Genomic DNA, 22,858 nt, shown 5'->3' on the forward strand with positions numbered 1-22,858 from the left:
TCACTGTCTGATAAGTTTATTCAGTAATTTCCATATTTATTTTCGGTCTATCACTCTCCAACCCAACACATGTACGAAAAGAGGTAAAGCGTCTAACTACTTAGAACAGTGGTTAGGGTTTCATAAACTCTTCAGTACATAGAAAGATTGAAGTATATTTGCAGATTTTCATCAGATAATCTCTTCCTGAAGAGGACTATAGCTTTTTGCTCATTTTATGTGAATATAAACACATTTTATGTGAATCTAAGACACACTTTTCATACTCCAGAGTAAATCCTGTGCATCACAAACTTTTCATGTAATGAAGGCAATTTTCAGCCCCGGATGCCATTGTTTCTGTTTAAGAAGAGAGGAAAATAGTTTTTTTCTTTCTTTTTTTTTTTGGAATAGTCTGGACTGTTATTAAAATCGACCTGTTAGGAAAAGATTTTTGAGCCCAGAAAACCTCACCTAGATAAAAATAACCAAAATACTTTCTCCAGGTAAAGCAACTTACAAGTGCTTTTGTATTAACGACCTTTGTTCACAAGAGTCAATGAAATATCCAGCTTTTTTCCAAAAAAGAAAAAAATAAAGAACAGTGCTTGGTTCACAGCAAGTGTTGAATGAATGACTGAATGCATATATTCCTGAAAACCTTCTCTCCAACAAGGTTCAGTTTGTTTCACTGTTATGTATCATTATTGCATTCTGGACGCTTACTTCCTGGTACTTTGTACAACTTTTAAATTAAATAGTAACCAGTGTTACTTATCATCTGTATAAGTTCCATGAGGACAGGATCCATATATTCCTTTACCAACTCTGAAAAGAAGAATTTGTGCTTACTTGTGAAATGTACTACTTGTATATTTCAGGTGCACAATCAAATAAATCAGTAGATTGCAGTTAGCGTATACTACAAACTACATATATTGGGCACATTAAGGAGAATATATTATCTGACTGGAAAGTTTAATTTGAATATGTTAAGAAAAGCATAGATTTATCCTTGAGAATTATTTTACAGTAGTATGTAAAACTGGGAAAGGATTTGCCTGCCATTGGAAGCTGTTGGAATAAAGTGATTCATGATTGACCCTAAACAGAATTAGTCAGAACATTTTCTGTAGCCATGCTTTCTGTCAAAGAGAAAGGAGTTCTGCAGAAAACAATAAACAGATGCTGAAGAGCAGCTGCTGAAGTCCAGAATGATGGATAAGAGCTCACAGGAGTAAAAATGAGTTCCCAGGTCCCAGGTTGCTTGGATTATATCCCATATCTGGAGAGAACTTTGGCCTGAGGTCTGATCCACCATCTGCTTTCTTAGAGGAGTTACAGGAAGACGGAAAACAAACAGTATGTTTTCAGTTTAGAAAAAAAAGATGTCTACAGAGCGAGTCCTGAGACTGTAAATCAGGGAGATGTTGCGTGCAACTGCAAAGTGCAAGAACACATGTATGAAATATTGGTCAATATGAGCCAATGGAAGATGCTGGCATCATTGAGGGACAATGTGGTTTACAAGGAACAAGTAAAGCTGTTCCTTTCCTTGTTTGATTGTGACATTAAACAGGTAGATTAGAAAAATGTGAAGTAGATGGTGTACCTAGGCCCATCATCAGGTCCTTAAGGACATAAGTAAAGTAAAATATGTGTCAGTTTTTCCTGTGCAAGAAAACCTGTTGTTGTTTGTATGTGGATTAATCAATAGATTTACAGTGGAATGGTTTTCTCCTTCTTATCAGATAATCCTATTTCCAAATATTTCCCAAATTTTTTTTGGTAGAAAGAATTCTCCCTATCTCTGTAGAAGCTCCCCACCCCAATGGAAGCCAGGGGATTCAGATTCTTCCCCTCCCTTATCCTGATGCAGCCTGAAGTGAAGCTATGGACTAAGCTTCATCTAGAAATAGGATTCAGCATCTAACCTGCAAAATGACAGCAGTAATATCAATCTAAATGACTTTTTGGGCAGAGAGGCTGAGATAAAATGAGATCAAGTGTTCAAAAGAAGTATTAGGTGTCCAACAAATGGTAGATCCTTTTAAGGTTGATTGTTTGAGAAGAGTATACAAATTACTATGAGATTACTGTAGGAAGCAAGTAACTCCATTGAAGGAACATGGTAGTGACTATAAAGGCAGTATAGTAAAATTTATGTGTTTGGAACAAGGAAGGATAGATATGTCTGGCTACAGGGTCTATCTCGGGTCACCATGTAAACAGGAGCCTTGTTTACTGATAATACTACAATGGTTGCTGTGAATCATGTTTGTTATGAAGGGAACAGGAAGAAAAACTCAAACTACCTGAGACTCTCCTGAGATATATCTCCCCACTCTTGACCACTATCCCAGGTATAGTTCTTTTCTAAGCAGCTCAGAGATATCATTTGTTTCTTTTCACAAAGCACAAAGAAGATGTCAGTGTTCAGCCTCTTTCATCTTGCTGATTCACCTAGATCTTGAGCCACTCAATCTCAAAACGGTGGCTCAAGCCTGTAATCCCAGCACTTTGGGAGGCCGAGACGGGCGGATCACGAGGTCAGGAGATCGAGACCATCCTGGCTAACACGGTGAAACCCCGTCTCTACTAAGAAATACAAAAAAAAACTAGCCGGGCGAGGTGGCGGGTGCCTGTAGTCCCAGCTACTCGGGAGGCTGAGGCCGGAGAATGACGTAAACCCGGGAGGCGGAGCTTGCAGTGAGCTGAGATCCGGCCACTGCACTCCAGCCTGGGCTACAGAGCGAGACTCCGTCTCAAAAAAAAAAAAAAAGAAAAAGAAAAAAAGCATAGTAGTCTATGGCCATACACGTGCTGGTGTCTTTCTGCTCATGCTCATTACATATTAGTAATGTCTGGTACCATGATACTACACACAGGTAATGAGTCACCCCTCATAATGTTACAATTTTTTATGTTCAAGTAATATATATTTGCCTTAGATAATGAAGCACCCCACAAAATGGAAAGATTAAGGGATGTTAGGAGTCAAATAAAGCTACACAGCACAACAGGACTGGTCTTTGGATCTCAAGGTAGAACTAATTCAATGGGGTTGAGACTTGCCATTTGGAAAAGAGAGTAAGTTTTCTTTCCTGGCTATGAAAAAAAATAAGACAGTTACTTGGGTTGCAATCTTTATCTGCTTTTTTTTTTTCTTTTCCCCCATTTCTTTCTTATTTTAATCTTCTCTCATTATGTAGGTTGGCTTCTTCTGCATCATTAACTTGTGTTTCATCATAGCTATCTTTAAGTGTAACAATGAATTCCTAAGTATATATTACTAATCACTTGTGAGGCAGAAATGAGTTCATAAAACTCAAATATGAATTTTGGGGGATATGGAAGACAATTAAAGAAGGGTATACTCTTCTTTTATATATTTTAATATATTTAATAAAACCCCAATAATTAAGAGTATTATAATGAGGTACGAAATATGGATCCATAGAACAGAATAGAAATAGAACCAAATAAATATGAAATATTTCATTATGTATCTTAAGTTTTCATTTATTTGTAAGAATATGACATTATTAATACATAAATACCATTTAATACTGACATATATGCTACTGATAATATTATTAATTAAACGATCTTGGGAATCTGTAATCATCTAGGAAAAAAAGAAAGCTGGACTCTTTTCAAGATTTAAGGATAAAATACTGAAATGATTACATACCTAAAATTTTTTGATAGAAAAAATAGTGAATAAATTTGGAATGAGAAGGAACTTTTTTTTTTTTTTTTTTTTTTTTGAGATGGAGTCTCACTCTTTCGCCAGGCTGGAGTGCAGTGGCATGATCTCGGCTCACTGCAACCTCTGACTCCCCGGCTCAAGTGATTCTCATGTCTCAGCCTCCCAAGGAGCTGGGATTAGAGGCATGTCCCACCACGCCCAGCTAAGTTTTGTATTTTTAATAGAGATAGGGTTTCACCATGTTGGTCAGGATGGTCTCAATCTCCTGACCTCGTGATCCACCGACCTCAGCCTCCCAAAATGCTGGGATTACAGGGGTGAGCCACCTTGCCCGGTGGAACTTTTTAAAGTATTAAACAAAACCCAATAGCCACAATGGTAAAAAATCAATTATTCTAATAAAAGAATAAAAGAAAGAAAGAAATAAGGAAGGAAAAACAAAGAAATGAAGAGAGGAAAGAAAGAAGGAGGGAGGGAGAAAAGAAGAATGAATGGAAAAAAATAAAGGAAAAAGAAGTTTCCTGTTTTGCTTGAACTATCATAATCAAAGACAAAATGCAAAGATCAAAAGAAAAAAAAAACTACTTCAATCCCATGTCATAATCAAAGACCTCATTTCCCTTAAATAAAAATAGCTCCTACAAATCAATAAGAAAATCACCAATAACTGAATTACACACTGGGGAGGAATATTAAGAGACTTCACAGGAAAGAAAAAATAAATAACTTTTGAAATATAAAAAGATGTTTTCATGTCACTCATCATAAAAAGAATTAAATTTAAAAATGAATGAGTTAGTACACTTCATTTCTAAGATTAAACAAAGACAAATATAGTTTCATAAAACAAACCGTCATGTCAAAGAGACTTTGGAAAACAGAAGATTTAAGATTTTAAATTGGTACCATTCTAGCAGGATGATAATGAGGAGAACCCAAAGGTCTATAAAGGTACATATATTTTCCCCAAATTTTCCACTTTAGAAATTTATTCTACATACTACTTCAAGTAGCATAATTTAAACAGCAAATAAACTAAATGCGAATTCACAGATGCGTCGTTACCTCATTTTCTGAATCCCTTTGGATTGCTGTAACAAAACACCATAAATAGGGTCATTTATAGGTAACAGAAATCTATTTATTATGGTTCTAAAGGCTGGGAAATCCACGATCAAAGTGCTGGTGGGTAAAGGGTCTTGCATTTATATTGGATCTTCTTGCTGTGTCCTCACATGATGGAAGAAGCAAGGCAGCTCTTGGGCCTCTTTAAGGTCATTAATTCCATTCATGAGGACTTCACTCTGATTATCTAATCTACTTCTTAAAGTAATCACATTGGTAATTATGTTTCAACATATGAATTTTTGGTGGGAACACAAACATACAGACCATAGCAGCCATATTATGCTACATGCAATGAATGGAATTGTATGCAATTATAAAAAGAATCAGAATGTTCTATATGAGCCGAAATAAAATGATCTTGAAGATCATTTTAGATGAAAACGCTGGATCATTGCTAGATGAAAAAGGAAGATGTGGAACACTATGTATTATGAGCTGTTATTTATATAAAAAGAGATAAGGGATTTTTGTTCATTTTACTTATACATTTATACAGTAGTTTTATAAAGATTTACGAGGAATTAACAACATTGACTGCCTATCTGAGAAGAACTGGGTGAATGGGGGATAAGGGTAGAAGACTTTTTATTGTAAACATTTTTATGCTGTTTGATACTGAACCATGTGAATGTATTACTATCCTAAAAATTAAATTCAATTAAAATAGGATTTTAAAATAAAATAAAATATACTGTTACTCTATTAATTATCCATAATACTTAGCAAAGTCATAGGCATTGGGTGAATACTAAATAAATTTTAAAGTAGGTGTACTAAGACCACATTTAAAATGGGAGCTAGTAAAACATGTTACCTTGAACAAGTCTCTCTTTCACTCATTCAATCCAAATTACCTGAGTGCCTGATGTAATGGAAGCATGTAAGGTACCTGAGATGTAGTGGTAAACAAATCCAAATCCAGCATGGTCCTTGTCCTCAACAAGCTGCTGAGTAAGTTCCATAATTAGATACACAAAAGCAAACAAACAAAAGCTAACAAAAGCATTTAAGACATAGTCTGAGGATTGTATTTGGAACTATAGGGATAGATATTTAAGAAACAATTCCATTTTACAAAAGTATTCTATGGTAGGTCATGCTCTATCTCTCAATTTAGTTCTTCTTATATCTTACAATAAGTCTTAATGATTTTCTTCATCTAGGGTTTCCTTTTCTAGTCTTATTGACATAGCTCAAAAATGAGGATAGTAATAGCTACTTTATCTTGTAAGAGTTAAATGACAGAACTTTTGTTCATGTACCTGGCAAGGTTTCTTGCATGAACTAGAATAGGCTGTTAATAAATGTTACTTGTAGCTGAATAGGCTTACACTACAGGAATGTTTATTTGACTTACAAATTCCCCATTGCTCACTCTTAATTAAAGAACACCATTTACAGATTATCCACAAAACACTCCTATTGGGTCTGGAACGTGTTCCTGGACAACTAAAGTGGGTTATGCCCAATATTTTAAAATGTCCTGCAGGTATAATCACAGAGATTTTCTGTGAAGACAAGAAATCAGCAAAAACTGAGAATTTGATAACCTCCTCATGGTTTAAAGCACAGTGGGAATCAAATGTTTATCTGCCAGATCAATTCCACCTTAATTCTCAAACAAAGCTTCCCTGAAGGGATTAACGTTTTCAAGATTCCAAAGAAAATGGAGACAGTGGAGACACCAACCAGTATAATTGAACACTGACAATGTATTCATAAGGAGACACTAAAAATAGTTGGGGGAGCCAGGAATTCAGAAGATCCAGTGCTGGTTCTCAAAAATTTATCCACATATCAAACAAATTGTCAAAAATTCATTTTAATTGTTCACAGTTTTGTCAAGTGCCTATCATGTACAAGAATTAGGTTATGTGGCCGGGCGCGGTGGCTCACGCCTGTAATCCCAGCACTTTGGGAGGCCGAGGCGGGCAGATCACAAGGTCAGGAGATCGAGACCATCCTGGCTAACACTGTGAAACCCCGTCTCTGCTAAAAATGCAAAAAATTAGCCGGGCGAGGCGGCGGGCGCCTGTAGTCCCAGCTACTCGGGAGGCTGAGGCAGGAGAATGGCGTGAACCCGGGAGGCGGAGCTTGCAGTGAGCCGAGATCGCGCCACTGCACTCCAACCTGGGCGACTAAGCGAGACTCTGTCTCAAAAAAAAAAAAAAAAAAAAGGCCGGGCGCGGTGGCTCAAGCCTGTAATCCCAGCACTTTGGGAGGCCGAGGCGGGCGGATCACAAGGTCAGGAGATCGAGACCACAGTGAAACCCCGTCTCTACTAAAAATACAAAAAATTAGCCGGGCGCGGTGGCGGGCGCCTGTAGTCCCAGCTACTCAGGAGGCTGAGGCAGGAGAATGGCGGGAACCCGGGAGGCGGAGCTTGCAGTGAGCCGAGATCGCGCCACTGCACTCCAGCCTGGGCAACAGCGTGAGACTCCGTCTCAAAAAAAAAAAAAAAAAAAAAAAAAAAAAAAAAAAAAAGAATTAGGTTATGTACCTTGAACTGCTTTGCTAAATGCAATGATTTTACCCCAAACTGTACTAATTATGCATCCATCTTTTGACCTATTTCATTACATTTTTAATTGTACCACTTATTATGACACTTAATGAAGATATTAATTTCAATAAACGATGGAAAATGTTTTGTTCTTGACCCTTCATGAAAAAATAAAGTAAAATAAATATTAAAAAGTTTCCTATTACAATAAAATTTGATTGACCCATATCAAAAAGCCCTTTGATGGCTAAAATATAGACTCAGCAGATTTGATTTCAAATTCTTACAAATCGATTATCTTTGTAGGTTAATTAATTTATCTGAATGTCTGTTGCCTCAACCATAAAATTACTATAACTCAGGAATAATAAATAAGGACATGTAGACAGAGACCTAGCACAAAATTTGGCATATAGTTAAGTCCTTATTCCATGAAAAACTCTGTTGGAACTTGAAATATGGGCCTAAGAGGACCTAAGGACATGTTTCTCTTAAGAGAAAATTCCAAACCCTGTGTCTCTGATTACTGTCATCAATGTAGTCAGCTTTTCTGTTTCTCTCTGCTCACGTTCTTAATCCGCATTATGAGATATTATTTATAATTCATGTGTCCAACTTTTTAGAACTATGTTAAAAACTGAAATGCTGGTAGTCCCAAATTAGAAAAAAAGATGATAATAGCTCAAACCATTCCATTGCATGTCAGTCACACATTGGTGACTGACATGCACACCAATGATATGATAGAGATTGCTCTATCATATTCTACGAAAATAGCTCTCTCAGGCAAAGGAGGATGGTGGGCGTGCGGCTTGGTACAGCACTGTGTTGGTCGTCTCCTAGCATCAGTGTCATGTAAAACACCATCAAAAGAAACAGGTATTCTGCTATTTATCTTCACAATGTAGCTCTTGGGCATAGAATGTAAATAAATAGATTCATTTAGGAAAATCTAATTAACAGAGTTGAAAATGATTATGGTTTTTTTTTCTGAATTTTGCAGAAAGTGGTTATGTCTATCTAGTGATACATGTGATGCTATTAGATGTGATTGAAATTTATCCAAAGTGGACTATGAGAAAGAAGCACAGAAAGCTATGGATGGAAGAATGAAAGTAATCTCCAATGTGCTGGACCCTTTTGATTGAGGGCTAATTGGATTTTGTGGTTATCGGTTCTTTGCTTTTAATCTTCAGGTAGTCTTGGCCACATTTTCCATCCTTTTTTTTTTTGTTTGTTTTTCAAATGCTTCCTTCTACTCACTCAGAATTGAACCCTTTGGAAACTTCTAGTTAAAAAGGCCATTGGAATACTCACAAAAGACTGTCCCTGTATATGCTTTCCATGGGAAAAAAAATAAACTATGAATATGGGATGTGGAGGGGGAGATACATCAATAGATCAATCTCAGAAGGAGACACCATCCTCACATGTAAGTGACAGGCCAAATACAGTGAAGGTAGAAATACACTACAAAAACTTGTATATCAAATTAAACTGTATGGAGACTTGAGCAGAACCAGGCTCCAAACACCTTACAGAAGCGATAAGAACCCTATTAAGATTGCTCAAATGGAGAGGATGAGGGCAAAGGTAGCAGAGGGTGGGGACAGTGGTGACATTCAGGCGTTTGTCCTGGGCTTTACACCTTCTTGAGCAGGTAGCCATGGCCACGAGACACCCACCTGACACCAACCTCAGCTGTAGGTGCCCTATTAGCGGAGACCAGAAAGACTGCTAGGATTTTCTCTCTGGGCAGTCATGGTATGAGCGAGCAGAGTGGAGAAAATTCCTACTTACCAAATGAACAAAAACAGCAAATTCCTGCTTACCAGATGAATACAGAGCTTCACCTCAGGGCATGTCTCAGCAAGGTGGCTTTCAGTAAAGCCTTCCTTACTCCAACCGCAACTGAAGTTGCGACTGTCAAGATAAAACTAAATAAAATCCTTCTCTCTCAAAGTCTGCAAGTTTTACACAGGAACCCATGGGATACAATTTGTTAGAAGACACCACAATTCCTAATACAGCAGAACAGTATGAAAAGTCACATCAAAAATAAATGATGCTCAAAAGAAGAGAAGCAATGTGAGGAATCATAATTATAACTCCATGGGAAAGCAATTCTCTCAATGTTTGTAACTGTTTCTCCATGTTCTTTTTTTTAGACTGTATACCCAGTGGGTTTAAAATTTCATTGCTTCCATTGACTACGTGTGTATCCTTGGGCAAATTATTTTATTTATTTATGTATTTATTTATTTACATTATTTTTCTCAGTTTCCACACATTAAAGTGGGAATTGATTTAATCTACCTTACAAAACTGTGTGAGGATTATCTGTTAAAACCTTAGATCAGTCCCTGGCAGTAATCATCAAAAAAGCATTTGTCGTTATTGTCATTCCTTTAATATTTATTAAATCTAAAATAATAATTAAAAATAAATAATATAATAATAGATTATATACAATACAAATGTGTTGCAGAAAATTGGGAGAATACACAAAAGATATTGAAAAAATTGTGCAATCCTACCATATTTTGCAATACATTGCCTTCAAGTTTTTTTTAAGCCTGTATAGTTAAGTATACACATGCTTATGTTACAAATTTGGGTGAGTGTATAGTTCTGCCTCATATTTTTTAATCCAGTGTAATTATTCATAGCTCTGCTTTTCACTCTCCAAATATCCCAGTTTAGATAAGTTATATGGTCACCCTAGTCATACCACACATATTGTTTTGAATCCTATATTGTATTTAATATCATGTATTGGTTGTTTTTCAAAGCATATTATTCTAAAATGCATATGTAATCAAGTTCAAATCAATATATGGTTGAATCATATTTAACCAATTGTATATTTTTAACTTGAAGAAATAATATTACCAAATGTAAACTACAATTCTCTTAAAATTAAATACTCTCATGGTGTTACCCCTATCTGCAGAGTAGAAAGTCCACAGACAGCACCAAATATGTGCAATTATAGATTATATAATTAATTTATCTTTATAAATCATCAAGAAATGTCAGACTATTCAATAACTTCTGTTGGAAAAACTGAATGTATTTTTAAACATATTACTCTTAATATAAAACTACACACTAATATAAATTTCAGATAGAAATATAATAAAATTGAATAGCTTAATTACTATTAATTCATTTCATTCTTAGGCTAAGGATAGCATTAGCTCATATGAACTACTTTTTAAAAAATAACTAATAGGTTTGACTCCATAAAAGGCAAAACTTTTGTTTGCCTTAAAAAATGCCATAAATAATAAATCAAAGAACAATCTGGAAAAATTATATGATAGTGAATAGTTTATCATCCTCAAAATAGCAAACTCTTTTAAATAAGACTGAAATATTACAGTATTTCAAAGTAAGCAAAGGAAAATAATTAAAAATTCATAAAGGTAGAAATGAAACTGACCAATATACAAGTGAAAAAATGATTCAATATTGCTGGCAATCAACGTGCAATATAAAATATTAGTGGTATATAATTTTCCTTGTACAAGTAGCAATTAAAACAATACTATCCAGTGCTGGTAAAGAAAAAAGTAAAATCAATTTTACTGTTCACTCATGGAAACGTAAACTGATATAATCTTTCTGGAGGAAAAGTTATCAAAATATATCAAAATCTAGAAATTTATCCTCAAGAAATCATTTGGACATCAAGGTACAGAGACTTATGCATAACGGTTGTTAATCACTGTAATCAGGCAAAATTGGAAACCCACTAAACGGCCCTTCATAGATGACTGGTAAGCTAATTTATGTGAAATCCTTATAATAGCATAACCTTTAAAATAATAGTTTAAAAGAATATAAAATTATGAAAATGCTGTGGGAAAAAGCTCACAATCTATTGAGTGGGAAGTAGAAGTTACAAAATACAGATAATATAAACGTGGTGGTGTTCCTCTTTTTAATTTTTTTGTTAATTGAGAGAGTCTCACTACATCACCCAGGCTGGAGTGCAGTAGCACAATCACAGCTCACAGCAGCCTGGAGCTCCTGAGCTCAAGTGATCCTCCAGTTTCAGCCTCCCAAGTAACTGGGACTACAGGTGCACACCTCCATGCCTGGCTATTTTTTCTTTTTCTTTTTTTTTTTTTTTTTTCTAGAAACAAGGTCTTCCTATGCTTCCCGGGCTGATATTCAACTCCTGGGCTCAAGGAATACTCATACCATGGTTTCCCAAAGTGCTGAGATTACAAGCATGAGCACCCAGCCAATCCTAATTTTGTAAGGCAAATGAGTATATTGTGTAATAAGATATGAATATTTAATTTCTGGTACCTCAGATTTGATTAAGGTGTCAATATAATGAATAATAGATAATGAAGTGTGAGACAAATCACCACATGCGGAATTTATAAAGGAAATAATTAGATAATCTAGAACCATTCCGTAACACTTGATCTCCCTCTCTGACTTTGAAACTATAGAAAGGACAGAGGAGAGATGAGACAGAGGAACTGTCATCTTTGATCCTGACGGTCTGGTGACACAGGCTCCTGAATGACCAGCTCTCCCAGGGCACGATGAGACAACAGAGTGAGCACGTCCTGTGGACTAGCTGTGGACCACACAGGAGAACCAAGAACCAGTTGAGAGCTGCCTTCAGACCTGCGCAACAGGCTCCCTGGGAGGGCAGAACAATCCATCTTCCCGGGTAGAGTGGGTAGAGTGGACCCCCAGTGAGCCAGGGCCAACAGGGAAGCTGCTGTTAGCAAGCTGAGCAGACAGACTCAAACACTAGAGCTGAGAGAGGCAAGGGCAGGTGTGCTTCCCTCTGGCCCTATGACGCCTGCTTTCGACGTAATGGTTAAAACCAAATACAAGTCTGGCGCAGTGGCTCAAGCCTGCAATCCCAGCACTTTGGGAGACTGAGATGGGAGGCTCTCCTGAGGCCAGTAGTTCAAGACCAGCCTGGGCAACATAGCAAGATCCCATCTTTATAATTTTTTTTTTTTTTTAAGTAGCTGAGTGTGGTGGCAGGCAATTGTAGTCCCAGCTACTTGGGAGGCTGAGGCAAGAGGATCACTTGAGCCCAGAAAGTTGAGGCTACAGTGAACCAAGATCATGCCATTGCACTCCAGCCTGGGTGACAGAGCAAGACCCTGCCTCTAAAAACCAAACAAACAAATAAAAATGAATACATATGTATGCCACAGAAAAAGCAGAAAATATTTGGAGTAGTATGCACGAACTGATTATCAGTGGTTATCTCTGAATCGTGTACCCATAGGAAATTTTTCCTTTCTTGTAAATACAATTATTTTCCTAGTATCTAGAAATCATGTGTTTGCATACATGATTGGTAAAAGATTGGTGTTCATATAATTTAAAAGGGAAGACTTGAAGATTTAGCAATCAAATATATAAAAATGCCACAACCTGGTTTTGTGAGATTCAAGGTGACATGGTCAAAATCAGATAATTCTCTGTTTCTCCTTCTCACGCCAAGCCAGAAAAACGGTAATAAGAGTAACAGATTTTACATATAAATCCATTCTGCTAACAATGTTTTTATGGCTCCTGGAAGGCAGAGTAGCTTAGCAGACTTAAGTATTCCCAGCAGACCCCAGTCTGAAAGTTATACCCTTTCATCTGTATGGATTAATAGACCGGGGGAAAGTGATAATTAGTTTCTGCTTTGTGTCCTCAAGAATCTGTTTTTTATCTATCAAATTTATTCATGGAAATGTCCTTCCCAGGATCAAGTTGCACCCCTCTACAGAAGGTTCTTCACACTCTAGCATAAATGATACCAGTGAAGTTGGGCAATGTGCAGTGAAGTTGGGCAGTGTGCAGGTTGTACAACAGTTCACAGATACACGTCCTGTGTGAATAGCTCACTATAATCTTCTCTCCTAGAGAAATCCTTTCCTGAGTAACCCAGATCTCTCCCTCCACTTTATGTGAACTTTCATTGCCCCTCCATTTTTAGATTTCCTTAGCAGTCAGGTCTTTTGTGTGTGTCCTTATTTGTGCTTCTTTGTGCATTTTTATTTCCTCAGTACAACTGGAGATATTCGAGGCCAGGTAATAGGCTGCATGCTTTTTAATTCCTGGTAGCACCTGTCTCAGTGCCTTGTACACTGTGTAGTAATCAAGGTGACAGTTGAAACAACAAAAATAATAATGATGATAATAGATAATATTTATTGAGCTCTCACAATGTGCCAAGCACAACATGCTCTGAATGGAGTATTTTATTTCATCCTAGCAACAGCTATATATGTTACAGATTAGAATATCTTAATTTATAAAGAAGAAAGCCAGGGTTTATTAATGTTATGCAACTTGTCCAATGTCAAATTATTAATAAGATTTTGAATGAGTGAAGGAAGAAAACATTTCAATACCTTGCAGACATTACATCCTTTCTAGTCTGTAATTCAATGTCAATAAGAACAGCTAACTACACTATGAGTTTACTGATGGTAGATGCTATGGTCTGAAAATTTGTGTCCCACGAAAATTCTTATGTGGAAATCTAATCCTTAATGTGGTGCTGGTAAGAGGCAGTGCCTTTGGGAGGTGATACATCAGAAAGAAGAAATCCTCATGAATAGGATTCAAGCCTTTCCAAAAGTGGCGCAGAGAGTCATGTCATGCCTTCCACAATATAAGGACATAGAGAATGCACTCTCTATCAGAAAATTGCCCATAGCAGACATTGAATCTGCCAGCGCCTTGATCTTGACTTCCTAGCATGCACAACAGTGAGAAATAAGTTTCTGTTGTTTATAAGCCATCCAGTTAATGGTATTTTTTCATGGCATCCCATGGATTAAGACAATAGGATCTGTGGTTATTATTGTTTGGATCCAAAGCATGGTATACGTTACATGTGCTTAATTATCTAGGGAAATGAATGAGTGAGTGAGTGAAGAAATCCACTATTGTGGTGGTGCACTGAACTCCCCTTCTGAATGGCTTGCCAGGACAGCCTGCTCTACTTGGGCCCTCACTTTCTTTAAGCTGGATGCCCATGGAATTGTTCTACAGATAAAGAAACCAAGGTCCAAATCAACTGTGATTTTCCAAAGACCACACCACAAAGATCAGGTGGTCACAGAATTAGCAGCAAAACCCTTTGACTTCCAATTCAGAGCACCTTTTGTTTCACCCTTTCACCTAATTGTTGATACACAGAACACATGTTCCTATATATTAAATACGATTGAGAAAGGCAAGAGTGCAGAACATGGGTCTTTTGGGGGAAAACTTCCTGTTAATAACCTTCAGGAAAATCTCCTTATATCTGCTTAGCAAATGCCTGCCCAGGCTCCTGGCCCTACATTGGCGTTTCCAGGCTGTTCTCAATTATTTTTTCCTTCACTGTGACGCATATGGCAAAGGAGTACCACTTTGCTCTGAGCCTGATGGTCTAGGCACTGGGAATGACAATCCCTGGGAACATGAGGAAGGAGACCAAGCTTGGGCATGATTTGGTTGTCTCTGCAGGCCATTTGGAAGCACGGCTGTGTTTATAAATTTATTTTCTTACCTGACGCCCTCTCTGGGGCTAGAACCACATTCTATAGAAGATTGTTTTTTTCTTTTCTTTATGGACTTGTGAAGTGGTTCTTCCTGGAAAGCTGAGGCACACAAACCCAGTTTGGGCTGATGAGAAGTCTAAACCTGTATCTGTATCTTTTTCACTAGTCTTCCTCTGAATCACATCCAGACCAGGATCCTAGCATCTTTCCAGATGCTGTGAGAACAGAGCCTGGTTCTAAGAAGCAAAGAAGCAAAGTGTGAATCTAAGTCAGCACATATGAACGCGTGATGGAAGTGATGCTCCTTCCTTCCACGGAGGGGCTAGATGACTCCAGGTGTTTAAGCTGTATACACTGCATGCCAGAGCTTAAGCCTGCAGACTCGAGCCTGCCGTCACAGCCAGGAAGAAGCCATGTACTGGATTCTGACAGGGAGAGAAAGGCACAGGGTGGTATAGAGACAGCTGCCTCCAGCTGTGTGTGAGGAGACGTGCCCTTGCTTCCAATGGGCACCTTCTCTACCCCACCCCATTCTTTGATTCTGTTCTGAGTCTGTTCTCTGCAGCATCCCCCACACTTCCATTGACTGGTGATTATTTCAGGATCTTGATGGGAACTCAGCTTGGCATGTGCTCATGAGAGGGGAGATGGAGAAAAACCTTGGCTGGCTCACAGTTCTGACTCACACATAGTTCAGCTCCATCTAACTCTGCTTCAAGGCTGAGGATGGTAACTACCCTGGGTGGGAATGGGTAGTAAGGAAGGAAAACCAGGGCAGGAGTCTACAAGTCAGCTTCTGGGAAGCTTACTGCTGCTATCCCTCAGTGCGCTGGCAGCATAGGAGGCAGGGGCCAGAAACATGCCTTTCAAGAATGCCACATCAGCTGATGCTGGCTCCTCCACAGAAGGTCCCTTCCTCTTGACTCTGACCAAAATCTGAATCACTCACTACGTTCCTTCTGAATCCCTGCTTGCTATTCAGCCTCATGATCTGAAGGCGACTTGTGGTACATTGAATCTATAGAAGGGTTTGATTAATCTGACAGATTGATGCATTAGATATTTTTACAAAAACTGTCACTGAAGCACTTTATAAGGCTGATATTCATAGGTAAATGTGTTCCTGAATGGAGTTAGCTATAGGTTCTTGGGACTGAAAAGAGAACAGAGGGGATGAGTTTTTGAAATAGTCTGAGGACCCAGCTCTGAACCATGTCTAAGACACTTAAGCCATTAAGGCTCTCACAGTGACATCCTTGCACCATTTTCCTCAATATAGGTCATTTAAGATTTTATTTTGTTTTTAAAATTTAATGTAAAAGATACACTGGCCAACTTTGCATCACCTGGAAGAGAATAAAAGAGCAGGGGTTTCTCATCCGCTGATAACAGGGATTTCACTCAGGAAAAGTATGCATTGGATAGACGGGGAGAGAGGGAGGAAGGAAGGAAGACAGAATGCAGAGAAGAGAGGAGACAGAAGAGAAAAAAATCGAGGGAGGGTGTTGAGTGGAAGCTTATTTCCTGAGCATACAGTCATTCCGAAGATATCATGAGCAGCAAATTAAACAATCCTTCAGCAAGAATTTTGACAAGGAAATTTCATTAGGGATTTAAATCTCTATGGAAGCTCAAGTTGCTGCATTAAGATATGAAAATTGTGCAAATATTGCTCCTTAGAATAATGTTTGCCGCAGGTCATTGAATTTCAGTCAATGGAATTTAGAGTGATAAATGTCCTGTTGAAAATAACTGGAGAAGGGAGGGTTCTAGGGGAGGGAGGAAAGTGCCCTGCAGTTGGGAGCTCAGGTCCTGGAGTCATTTGAAATGGAAGTTAAACTCTAGCATTAACTAGCTGTATGACCTTGAGCAAGTTTACTTAGCATCCCTGAGGTCTAATTCCCTCAACTATAAAGTGTGGGCAATTGTCAGCACTCTCCTTACCAAACTATGATGGTGAGGGTTTAATAAAATAATTCATGTAAAGCCTTTGGCACAGTGCCTGGCACATGTATCATTTAAACACATATTAGTAATGATTATAGTGATGAATAATGGAAGTGGGCTGACATTATCTGGCATTGACTCTGTTCTTCTATATGATAACAATAATGCTTATAAGTTGTTATTGTTACCACTGCTCAGGTGAAAGCCTGAGGCCTGGGAGCCAAATCAAATCTGCTAACGTCAGAAAGGGGTAAATGTTACACCAAATTCATCCCCATGTTTATATAGCCACATGTTTTCCCCTCACCAATATGCAGGGTCCTCAGAGCCTAAATCCTGTTTGCACACCTTTGTATTAACAGAGCCTGACCGATTAGGTGGATCTTGATGGATGCTCAGAAAACACTGATGAAATGAATTAATGATTACCTAAAGAAATGCATGTGTGCATGGATGAATGGAAGATATAATGCTTTTCCATTTAAGCTGTGTCTCAAGCACTCATCCATGGGTTCTCTGTGCTTATTCCTTCTTTTTAAATTTCAAGGAATTCTGGCATTTTGACTCATAATGGTGATATACCACTTTACAGAAAACTGGAGAAATAGAAAAACAATTTCATAAAATTCCACACCCTTTCAACATTTTAGTGTATTTCTTTTCTACATTTGGGCCAAAGTATGTTCCTTTTGCAATTTTATATAGAAATAATTTTCTATCTTGCAATTTCACTTAATAGAAACATTTCAGAGAGCTATACTTTTTATTTTTTATTTTATTTTATTGTTTTTTAGACAGAGTCTTGCTCTGTCACCCAGGCTGGAGTATAGTGGCATGATCTCGGCTCACTGTAACCTTGCCTCCTGGATTCAAGCGATTCTCCTGCCTCAGCCTCCTGAGGTAGCTGAGACTACAGGCGCCTGTCATCACATCAGGCTAATTTTTGTATTTTTAGTAGAGACAGGGTTTCACCATTTTGGCCAGGCTGGTCTCAAACTCTTGACCTCAAGCATCTCTGCCTCCCAAAGTGCTGGGTTTATAGGCCTGAACCACCGTGCCTGGCTCACATAGCTATAATTTTAATAGAAATAGTTTTTCAGGGATAGTGACTGTAACCATGGGACCATTTTGTTCTACGAGGAGAGAACAGTCATTATGGTGGACACATCCTCCACTCTTGCAGTGATGAACTATGATATCTAAATGGATGGTAAAATTTGATTAGATTGTTTAAAGAGATTTTTTTACCCACTTTGTACCATGCACAAGGCCTTGCCCTTTGTAACCTGTACTCAAGAGCTATTCCACATCCATATGTGAAAAGAAAGCAAAAAAGGAAGGAAGGGAGGGCGGGAGGAAGGAAGGAAGTGGTCCAAGTCACTTGATAAATAAGATACAAAAAACTCCAGTAATACCATCCTCTCTGGGTAATGCCTAGAGAACTGTGCCTCACATTTCAGGAAATAGAGAGATCCCTGTGGCGACCTTCACTTTTCTCAAGGAAAGCTAAATTTGCAAAGAAAGAGTAATTACTGTATGGTGAATTGCTTTGTCGAGATAAAATAGAATTAAATTAAACGAAACCTTTTTCTTTCAAATAACTGTGCATTTACTTGAGTAAATGTAGCTAGAAATTCAGGGGAAAATGAAAATATGCATTTTGAAAGGATGTTGGAAGATGGCTAGACACGTTCATTATGCAGCAAAATGCACAGACACAGGCAGGGCGACTTCTGTCTGTAATCAGTACAAAATATTTTGCTGAAGTCTGTGTTACGTATGTATGATATTCAGAAAACCATAACCTGGCCTTTACAATTGCAAAATGCCTATCATTATCCTCACTAAACTAAACAGGTGATTCAGTAAAAATCCCCTTTTCTTAGTAATGATTCGATTCTAGCAGCTATTGAAAGAGCAGAGAATTCTTTAAAGATAAACATTTCACATTTGACTAGAATGGGCGTTTAGGCATAAAAGGTTACTTTTATTCATATACAAACAGAAACTAATGACTAGCTATATTTTTTAATCTGCAAATTGTCTTTTTCCATGAATGGAGAAAAAACAACTTGTCCTTAGGACAGTAATCAGCAATATGCAAATAGTGTTGCCAAAAAGAGAGTTTTCAAAGTCTGCTTGAAAACTTCTTACATGATTTTGTACACGTTTTCTTACTTTAGTAAGGTATGGTTTAACACTATCTTAAATTAACAACCAAAGCGTAAGAAGCAGTATAATACTGTAGTTTCCACAACATTATTTCAAGTAAATAATAAGTTCTTTTATTTTTCTAGATCCCCGCTTTTGAAACGAGGTGGGCAGAGGGAGAGCTAAGGAGTCCCGGGTTGTTGGGGGTTCCCAGGAGGGATTCAAGGTGGAATCCGGAAGCCAGACCTCATCGTCGGAGAAGACCTAGACTCTAGAGCCAGCTCTGAGGATGCTTTGAACATCAACATCTGCCATCAGCTTCTGTCCTTGGCAGATTTCAGAGACACAGGACTGAAATACAGCTTTCAGCTGAGTTAACAACCATTGCTCAGAATAAGAGCTGCCTATTAGAGAGAAGAAAAATGCTTGACCTACTTGGATCCGATAAGATGGAATCAGTTTTCGGCAGAAATTGATCACAACGGACTCCTTGGTAGCCTTCTTTGCACCTGAGAAAAGGGGATAAATGACAAACATACGCATGTGGTTGTGAAAGATTTAAGATTTCAACAAGTAAAATAGCCATCAATTACATAAATGTGAGAACAGTGCATTCATGCTTTTGTATTTTTCGATTCAGTCTGTTTCTGACTTCAACAGGCAGATTCTCAATTCTACTTCTGTGCCAAAAAAGGAGAAAGCCAACAATGTAGTTTGCTTTTATAGTTTGATATGCAATATCTAAGGAGCAAATTGAATCGCATTTTAAGATACCTCACAGCAATCTAAATAATGGTTCTTAAAATTATAATTCTGGATGCAGGTGTATTTTTCTTTATGCAACACACTGGCTCTAAAAAGGCATTTAGAAACATATTGCAAGTGCCATTTTTCTAATAAAAGATATTTTGAAATATAATTGATAAATTAGAGATTTTGGCTAGCACTATTAATTTTGTTTCCATGTGTTTTATTAGCTTGTTCACTGTTAGTCCTACTTGTTTTTTTTTTTTTAAACCTCTTAGTTGTTCTTCCAAGTCAGTGTCATCTAACCACTTTTCCAGAAATAACAGCATTTTATCCGGCAAGGTCTGAAAGGTATCTCTAAACTCAGATTTTTTTCTCTCCCTATTTTTCTCTTTTATATTCAGTCAACATGTGCAAAGTGTCTACTTTCTGCCAGGCATTGTACAAGCCAACTGTCCTGAGGCGGGCACAATTTGAAGGCAAGGAATTTGCCTGGAAGCACTGGCAATGAGGCATGCCCCCTCAGCCCTGCCAGGCCTCTGTCGGGTCTTCACACAGCTCGCTCAGTCAGGGCTGCTTGGCCGCCTCGGACAGCAGTGGCTCATCAGCCAGCAGTTCCAGGAACAAATACAGCGAGGCCCCAAACGCCTGGCTCTGAACAGCCTTGTTAAGTGGGGAGGTGGCATTTACTGGTCTGCTCGAAGCTTAATCTGTCATGCTCGAGTTCAGCAGGGAAGCATCCATTGTTGCTTATAGGATGAATCTGTCCTACTTACAAAGGAGGAAATAGTGCTGCTGGCATAAAAAAAATCAGATTTAAAAAACAATTCTCTGCTTGTTAGAAATCTATGAAATCGATAAAAGAATTGAAAGAGGCCGTTCTGTCAAGAGATGGGAGCCATGAGTCGTGAGTTCCTTCCTTAGAATATGCTTTGTTTTCTGAGTGTAATAAGATATTAAATAAGGTCTATTGCAAGGGGAGAAGCAACATTGAAATGCATCGAGGTAATTTTTCTTCCTTTCATCATGAGCCAAATTGGAATTCAGGTAATCGGGCAGGCTCTCTTCAACACCTTTTTAAACTTGGCACTCTGAAGTGGATTTGGCAATTTTCCTTGTAGACTGAGAACAAAGACCTCCAATATATGGATATTCCAGATATCCAACATGTTACTGGAATAATTTTTTAAAGCATACACATATTTCCATAACCTTTAAAAAATTCATTTATTTCACTTGAAATAAAGTAGGCATATCACAGTAAGAGTCAGAAAATACTTTGTGTACTTTGTACTGAGGCACATTTGTCATACAAAAAATAAATTCTTGTTTTCTGAAAGCTGCCCTAATGCAATTAGCTTGTTCTTATTCAGAATTATCGTACCATGGTGCTCTCATTTTCTTTTCCCAATAATAACGAGTTACATCCTGGGTATGTGCTATAGTATGCATTCACTTTTTGAAGAATTTATTTCCAATCTTTGTGAGAGATTTTAAGTACCCTTTACTCTTTGTATCTTTATTTAATATAAGAGGAATATCTTAAGGAGATAGTGGCTTTTAAGGAGAAATGTCTTTTTGTTTTTGTTTTGCTTTTTAAGTGTTCTTTGTTACTTAAAATGCATTATTCTGTTTGTGTGTGGGAAAGAAAATAAGGAAAGATGTTTGAAAATTTCCCATCTTAAACTGATTTTCCATGAGTGCTAACCCACCCTGAGGTGCTCAGGCCTCATGGGGTATCAGGAAAATTGCACAGTGAGTCCTTTCCTCCTGCCTCCATACCTCTGTGCTGTAACTAAAACAGTGTGATGATGTTGCAGCAGCCCAGCCCAGGCTAGGAAGCCCCCCGGGGGGCTGTATGGCTGGGCAGGCAGCAAACCCTGTTCCTTTGTTAAGAAGGCGAGTCGCTGCTAATTGACACCCAGTTTTAAGAATAATGAAGTAAAATTTCCATTAAAAATCGCACATATATCACCTGGATAAGTTCACACCCATCCAAATGTGAAGATGGAATGTTGCTAGCAGGTAATGCTAGTGAAGTGGATTGAATTTACAACAATATTAAAGACAAGAAGCAAAGAATAAAAGTTCTAAATGCACTTCTAGTGCATAGATTGGAGTTGGCAGACCTTCTGATAGTATGTCAAGCATATCTTTTGAGAAATATTATTGCACTGCTTGTTTTTCATTTGGTTTTTTGGGAGAGAGTTGAGTGTGTATTTGTTTGTTTTATTTTCTTTTTTCTTTTTGAAAGACACAAGAATAAGAAAAAAATTCATATAATAGAAATGCCTTTCTGTTCATCTTAATACATAACCAGGTTAATAACATTAAGAAGTACCTGTGTAATCTTTAATGGGGAATATATGTTTTAAAAAACACAAATCTTGCCTTAACCAGGCTAATATTCTATTATCTTTCTTTTTTTATTATTTTACTTTAAGTGCTGGGATACATGTGCAGAATGTGCAGGTTTGTTACATAGGTTTACATGTGCCATGGTGATTTGCTGCACCCACCAACCCGACATCCAGGTTTTAAACCCCACATGCATTAGGTATTTGTCCTAATGCTATCCCTCCCATAGCCACCCACCCCCCAACAGGCCCCGGTGTGTGATGTTCCCCTCCCTGTGTCCTTGTGTTCTCATTGTTCAACTCCCACTTATGAGTGATGACGTGGTGTTTGGTTTTCTGTTTCTGTGTTAGCTTACTGAGAATGACGGATTCTAGCTTCATCCATGTCCCTGCAAAGGACATGAACTCATCCTTTTTTATGGCTGCATAGTATTCCATGGTGTATATGGGCCATATTTTCTTTATCCAGTCTATCACTGATGGGCATTTGGGTTGGTTCCTAGTCTTTGCTATTGTAAATAGTGTTGCAATAAAAATAAGTGTTCATGTGTCTATATAGTAGATATTCTATTATCTTTCTACTCTGTATTGCTTTCAAAGCTCCACTCAATCTGTCCAGTCACTGTTCTTTGTATTTCTTTATCCCTTAGAAACCTGGCATTACAGAAATTATATGAAAAAACTCAATGTTCCCCAGTTGTTTTACAAAACAGGGAGTATGCTCAGGAGAGGAAGCATAGCCAAAGTTGATAAACATCGTGTAAAAAAATGAGAAAATCATTATCCACAGTGACATAACAAC

At 37.8% G+C, this 22,858-nt stretch overlaps 1 protein-coding gene across 6 annotated transcripts in view; it reads right to left on the minus strand.

Moving 5' to 3' along the window:
- Nucleotides 1–22,858, minus strand: part of NRG3 (neuregulin 3) — a 1,119,166-nt gene that overhangs the window by 236,031 nt on the left and 860,277 nt on the right. For all 6 annotated transcript variants that reach the window (XM_050803844.1, XM_050803842.1, XM_050803843.1 and 3 more), the window contains one exon: nucleotides 19,388–19,461. In XM_050803844.1, coding sequence (XP_050659801.1) covers nucleotides 19,388–19,461 — 74 coding nt within the window. The remainder of the gene's footprint in view (nucleotides 1–19,387; nucleotides 19,462–22,858) is intronic.

Source organism: Macaca thibetana, chromosome 9 (genome assembly GCF_024542745.1).
Source record: "Macaca thibetana thibetana isolate TM-01 chromosome 9, ASM2454274v1, whole genome shotgun sequence".
Lineage (NCBI taxonomy): Eukaryota > Metazoa > Chordata > Mammalia > Primates > Cercopithecidae > Macaca > Macaca thibetana.